Source organism: Cynara cardunculus (assembly GCF_001531365.2).
Source record: "Cynara cardunculus var. scolymus isolate 2C chromosome LG 13, CcrdV1, whole genome shotgun sequence".
Classification (NCBI taxonomy): domain Eukaryota; kingdom Viridiplantae; phylum Streptophyta; class Magnoliopsida; order Asterales; family Asteraceae; genus Cynara; species Cynara cardunculus.
In genome coordinates this window covers 21,083,340-21,090,032 of record NC_037540.1, presented here as the reverse complement: position 1 = coordinate 21,090,032, position 6,693 = coordinate 21,083,340, and the positions used below count along the sequence as shown (strand labels likewise).

The following is a 6,693-nucleotide window of genomic DNA, read 5'->3' as shown; positions in this document are numbered from 1 at the left end:
CACCTATATATATATATATATATATATATATATATATATATATATGAGATTTACTTTGCAAACCACGTTACCTGTACAAATCGTACAAAACTCATTCAACCAATCATAATTTTTCATTTTGTTCATTTTTTGGTAATTATGAGAGGTTGATTAATCATCTTTATTGAAGAGGGTGTTAGTCATGAATATTATCATCTTCATTATATTAATTTTAGAGAAATACATGAAATAATTTAATAAAAATTTCATAAGTATTATATGATTCAATTTAATAATCATATATGAAACAACTTCATCAAAAAAGTATTATATGAAACAATTTCATGAAAAAATTTCATAAGATTAAACAATGAAATTTGACAGATAATGGTGGTTTGCACGGTTTGTACAAATATAAGTAGTTTGCATTTGATCGCTTATCTCTTTTATATATATATATATATATATATATATATATATATAAAGGGTTGAAATGAGAACTCCTATGATTTGTGAAAACGCAAGAACAACCTATTAACTTCATATTGTGATAACAAAAAAAAATTAAATTTTTTTTTAAATTAAAAATGAAATTAAAAGAATTCAAAAAAATTTGAGAGGCAAAAGGGTAATGTTGGAATTCAAAGTGATAAAATTTTAAAAACAATATCACACTAAACCCAATAATTTGGATAACATAATGCGTTATTATGGTTATCGCTTATTTCAACACGATTTGGTGTGATTTGGGAGTGATAATCATGTGATAATCACACAATTATCACAAGGATTCTGCTCGGCTAGGGTTAACTTAGAAAATTGACTACTGATTTGGTGTGATATGAGTGTGATAATCATGTGATATCACTATCATAAGAGCGCACTCTATTTGATCATGGTTTCGATCGGTTAGGGTTAGACAATCACACATTTATCGCAACTTTTACTCATGGTTTCGATAGATTAGGATTAGACAATCACACATTTATCACAATGATTACAGACGAAATCCACTAAACGATTTGGTGTGATATGAGTGTGATAATCATGTGATATCACTATTATAACATCACCTGCGTACTCAATTTGATCATGGTTTCGATCAGTTAGGGTTAGACAATCACACATTTATCACAATGATTACTCATTATTTTGATAGATTATGGTTACACTCGATTGATCATGGTTTTGATAGGTTTTGGTTACACTCGATTGATCATGGTTTTCGATAGGTTATGGTTACACAATCACACAATTATCACAAGGGAAGATAAGAGAGTGGAAACGAACATGCAGGAAAAAAAGAGATAATTATAATTAATTAAAATAAAATAAATTTTTTAAAAATTACTTAATTATATTACCGCCCTTATTAATATTTAATATAAATTAATTTATTAATTAAAAAAGTTTGAGGTTATTGAGTTATTCCCACATTCTCGTAAATCACAGAGGTTCTCGTTTGAACCTCCACCTATATATATTATATCTTTTTGTTGTTGTAAATGTTTGAATATAAAACAACAAAATAAAGATAACCAACAATAAACATAACAAGTAAAAGTAATCATAAATAGGCATGAGAATGGACTCCGACCCATCGGGGAACCCGATTCGCCCGCCCCGGTTAGGAACGGGGATTCCCCGTTAAATCGGGGATGGGGACGGGGACGGGGATCCCTGTTTATCTCAAGTCGGGGATGGGGACGGTACTCCCCGCCCCGCCCCGTACCCGCAATATGTATATTAATTAATAAATTATATATACACATGTATATTATTTATTTCTACTAAAGCGGTAGTTCATAATTTCTTATTTCTACTAGGTTTATAATTTAAATTGTTTTTTTTTATGTTAATATGTAATATTTTGGATGTCAAGTCAAAATACAATTACTCGATAAGTTTTGTATATATTACTCGAATTCGATATGGTTTTATATTATTCAATATCTTTTGGTACACGAAACTTTAAGTTTTTTTTGGATTTAATTGAATTTTTTTTGTTTTAAGTTATTAGTTCTTATATGATATTGTGGTTTTTTTGTATTAAAATAAATTTATTTTGATTTTAGGTTTATTGAAAATGTTTGAGATTTAAACATGTATGGTTTCTCACATATTTAATTTAAAATAACTTATATAAATAGAAAAAAAAATCTCCGTTTTCGTGTTTCTTAATTGAAAATGGAGATATGATTATATTCCCTGTTAGAGATGGGGATAGAGATTAGTGGTATGTAGGGCTATAAACGAACCGAACGAACACGAACGGAGGCTTGTTCATGTTCGTTCGTTTAACTTAACCGAACAAACGAACGAACATGAACGGTAAACGAACGAAAATATTTGTGTTCGTGTTCGTTCGTTTAGAAATCAGGTGTGTTCGTGTTCGTTTATGTTCGTTCGTTAACATGCTAAACGAACGTAAACAAACGAACATAAACGAACGGGTTAAACGAACATAAATAAATATTATTTGAATTCAAAGTAAATAAATAAAAGATTATATATTAAATTTAATATATAAACGAACGAATATAAATGAACGGTAAATGAACGAACGTTCACGAACACAAATGAACGAACGAGACTATTGTTCATGTTCGTTCGTTTAACTAAACGAACAAAAAAATTTGTTCATGTTCGTTCATTTATTAAATAAACGAACATAAACGAACTTCCCGCCGAACGGTTCACGAACGGTTCGCTGAACGTTCGGTTCGTTTACAGCCCTAGTGGTATGGGACGGGGATTGAATGCATGCCTACTCATAAAATGGAAATAAAAAATCATTGGATTTTGAAGCAAAACGCCATCCGTGGGACTCGAACCCACGACCACGTGGTTAAAAGCCACGCGCTCTACCAACTGAGCTAGAACGGCATACATGCTTATCAATCTTTTGTAACTCTGGAAAAAGGGGCCAAGGTTAACCCCCTCTTGCAAAAACAAGAAGGCCATTCATGAGGCTTACGATCATCAGATTCAATACTGAGGTTTAACTCCCCAAAAGAGACTACCGGAGAGAGATGCAGCAGAGAAATTCCGGCAACCGGCGGCCATCGGGAACCGATGGCTCTGATTTCTCATACAGAATGGTTGTCGATAATAGTATGCCTTTTCTTAGTTTCCACTTTTTTGTAATTATGGTGTCCTATATTTTTCTTCTTAAAAATCTCAAATCTTTAGTCCGATCTTAAATTTAGGATATACGAAGGTAGCCAAGGGGAAATCCGCTCTCTCCAAAGTTCTCGTGATTCAGGTATGTATGCGAGCTCTTTTCTGCTTGCTGTTTCGTATATTTCGTTAAATTTTTACCGTTAATTGCACAATATGACGAGATTAAAGTCCGTGATAAAAAATCTAGCATTTGATAGGTCTAATGAATGTGCATTGTAGGAATTTTAGATATGAAAAATGGTTTGCTTTGGATCAAATAAGGAGTTTGAACTATTTGGACTCTATTTCTAGGTTTCTATGTTGTTCAAAGCTATTACTCTGGTAGTCTGTGTATTGGTGTTTGATTCCGTGGAAAGTCCTTATTGTTTTGTTAGCATTGGGCTCAGACAGTTAGCATGGAAAGTTTGATGCTTCTAAGCGTGGAGGGTGACTTTTGGTCCTTCATATTGGAGTCAATGTGGGCAGACTAGATATATAGAGCACGAAAACATAGAAATCTGATTGATAATATCACCGATAGTCATACAAAGTAGGTCTTTTTTAATCGTTTTCCAGCAATGTTTGAGAGCTTTACCATGCTGGATGATTAGTGGTAAAGATGATAGAAGGGAAGATAGGAAGGATTATGTGATTTTACAGTTCAATTTGTTGGTCCTACTTCTCTAATGTGACCAAGCTAAAAGATAAGTTTTTATTATTAACAAAGGAGAGGTTAATAGTTAATATCCTAATACAATAGCGCTAGTTTTCTTTTGCTTTTTGTTTAATGTGACGAGTAATGGAGTAATCATCTTGCTAGATTATCTCTTTTGATGCTAAACAATGAGCGTCCTGTCTCCAGCTAGCTCATGGGTGCTTCTTTTAGCTTGATATGACTACATGAAGAGTGACTCCATTAAGAACTGGTGGAAATTAATTTAGGATGTGATTTCCCAGCTTTTGAGGAAGGAAAAATTTAATTTATTTGTAACATACCATGCCATGCCTAGTGGTTCATGAAGCCAGTGTGCTTTTATGCATATCTCATAATGAGATTCTTAAATCATTATTTACCCAATTTTCTCCAGCTAGCTCATGAAAAGTGACTCCATTACTAACTGGTGGAAACCAATAGAATGTGATTGTCCAGCTTTCATGTAAGGGAAAGTTTGATTATAAAGACCCACTGATGCCATAGCTTGTGGTTCCTCAACCCAGTGTGTTTCATGCAAATGTCATGATGAAATAATTGATCATTAGTTACTAATTTTTATCCATTCAAGCATCATTTAGAAATTAGAAGTTTATCTTGGATCTTAATGATGAAAAAATCGAGTATCTTGCACTCATTATGGTATGAAATCCTTTGAGGTCACTCTTGAATAGTGAATTTCACTTGGGTGGTGCATAATATGTGACCATATGGGAAGATAGAAAGCAAATAGAGAAGAATGAAGATCCCGTGGTCAGAAACATGCTTCAATAATTCATGGGGTTGTGGTAAGGGTTACGCTTTTACTTGAAGTTACGAGGTTGATTTCTGTAAGCATTGAGGGATTAAATGGTGGGTGCTGCAATAGTCTGATGGAAGATAGAAGATGGATAACTTGTTCTCTTCCTGGGTCTGATGTAGTGGATTTTGACTTGCTTTTGTCTTAATTCACTGTCATCTTAGATATTTTTGTCCCTTGATTTCCCTAATGCAATCTTACCACGAAAAAAACATGCTCAAGAAGATCTTACATGTTCTAAATTGAATATGGAACTGATTTCCTACTATAATAAATGCAATACTCATCGTGGCTGCTCTTCTTTCTCAATTGAAAAATATAATAGATGTATGTGTTTGATTTTTACATATTCTAAGATAATGGATTCTCTTTCCAAGATCAGTTGACTTCAAAATGTAGCTTGATGCTTGTAAACATGGGTAATAAGATATGCATGCTGGCTGCAGGCAGTGGTACTGTTGGCAGGAGTACTTGATATATTTTTTACACTATTAAAGAAGGAGCCCCTTGAAACGTTAGCTGCTGCTTCTAGTTCTATAACATTCATATCAATCATACTCGGAGAATTGGGTAACCACTATTATTTTAGTGCTCTAAAGAAAACTTTATGTTTGTTGCATGAACTCCCTCATTGTTATTGTTCTATTATTGTAGGTCGAAAGCGTAGCAGGGCGAACTTTTTGAAGTTCTATATGGTTGGATCATCCATAGGAATACTTGTGTTAATTGCTTCTGTCATCCAAAGCAATATCCAACCAAAGGCAAGAAAATTCTTTGTCTTCTAGTATATATCATTTTTATTGATTGTATGGTAGCTGAATTGCCGATTGTATTCATTGTTCCCATAATTGAATCAGCATTTGCATATACCTTGCAAGGATCTTGTAAATTCTTACATGATACGACTTTATAAAGGAAAAGGATCAAGTTTCTTATATCTTGGTGTGTTCAGGATGGTGAAATTTGTTTGATGTCTTGCATTATCTAGTTCTTTGTTGCGTTGTCACTTTGGATCTATGATTATTTTTCACGGGCCTTCTTAAATAGGAGTCCAAATGTCTCTTAGGCCTCCTATTTCTCACCCGAAACTAATGCACATTCTGGATGATTATGACCTTTACTTCTTGGCGAATAAAAGGCTAAATTGTTACTATTATTTATTGAGAGGCTGATACTGGAACCTGCCTATATTTAGTGCTGATGATTTCCAATTGCCTATGATCAAACATCATATATTGTATCTTCATTAGGTTGTCCATGATCTGAGTAGCTGGGAAACACAGAAATTTTCTCTATTGAAGATTGCTTTTGTTTCTGCAGGTGAGTTCAAACCTTTGTTCATTATATTAATTTTTCCATGTATATAGCTTACATGCGGTTTGTATCTCTAACAATGGAGCCTTATTGTGTGGCAGGACTGTTTGTACAAATATTTTCTGTCACTACAACAGCATCTCTCATTGGAAATATGTCTCCTCCAAGAAGAGCTTCTTGACTTATTGAAATCATCAGTACTACTTGTCATCTCTCTCTCTCTCTTACTAGAGAAGCATTTTTCGTATTGCCTCAATTTCGTTCTTTTTCTTCTGTATTGTAATACCCATGATAACTTCCTACAATCATGAAAAATGATTGTATAGCTTCAGGAGTATCTTTTTGGTATATTGCTGAACACATAGTTGTTGTGAGATATGGTATAATTTTGATCTTTGGATGGCCTCTCATACTGGGATAATTTTTACAAAACTTCCTTCAAACTAATAATATCCTTGTGCAATGATGTGAGGTTCGGCCCTGATCGGTCCTAGGGGACATGGGACCATTTCTCTCCCAAACCATGTCTTTCACTTAAAATATCTAATATATATGTACTAGAAGGCCCTATAACAAACTGATCACATGCTGGGACTGAATGAGATCCCCCATATTTATATTTTAGGTATTCGATGCGTAGGAGAATGTATATTTTTCTTACATAATTTGTTATTAGTTTTATGGTCCCTTGTCTTCTGTAGGTAAAGCTATAGAAAGTGGATAACAT

General features: G+C 33.5%; 1 protein-coding gene and 1 non-coding gene across 3 annotated transcripts; one reads left to right on the top strand and one right to left on the bottom strand.

The window, feature by feature from the left end:
- Window positions 1-2,792: 2,792 nt before the first annotated feature.
- TRNAK-UUU lies at window positions 2,793-2,865 on the bottom strand. The gene has a single exon. It is a non-coding gene; the product is annotated as a tRNA-Lys (tRNA).
- A 36-nt stretch (window positions 2,866-2,901) lies between these two features.
- Window positions 2,902-6,376, top strand: LOC112525277. Of its 2 annotated transcripts, XM_025135333.1 has the most exons (6): window positions 2,902-3,093; window positions 3,189-3,244; window positions 5,099-5,222; window positions 5,307-5,413; window positions 5,903-5,972; window positions 6,068-6,376. In XM_025135333.1, exons 1-6 carry the CDS (start codon window positions 3,012-3,014, stop codon window positions 6,145-6,147), a joined length of 519 nt encoding a protein of 172 aa, XP_024991101.1. In that variant the 5' UTR covers window positions 2,902-3,011; the 3' UTR covers window positions 6,148-6,376. The 2 variants fall into 2 exon arrangements, with proteins under 2 accessions (XP_024991101.1, XP_024991100.1); XM_025135332.1 differs by having other exon boundaries at window positions 2,926-3,093; window positions 5,099-5,413.
- The last annotated feature ends 317 nt before the right edge of the window (window positions 6,377-6,693 follow it).

Excerpts from the sequence above, each read along its gene's own strand:
- LOC112525277 (XM_025135332.1), top strand. The coding sequence starts at position 3,012 with ATGCAGCAGAGAAATTCCGGCAACCGGCGGCCATCGGGAACCGATGGC. Across the intron at positions 3,094-3,188 it reads CAGAATGGTTGTCGATAATA|GATATACGAAGGTAGCCAAG; the intron begins GTATGCCTTTTC and ends TCTTAAATTTAG. Across the intron at positions 5,973-6,067 it reads GATTGCTTTTGTTTCTGCAG|GACTGTTTGTACAAATATTT; the intron begins GTGAGTTCAAAC and ends ATTGTGTGGCAG.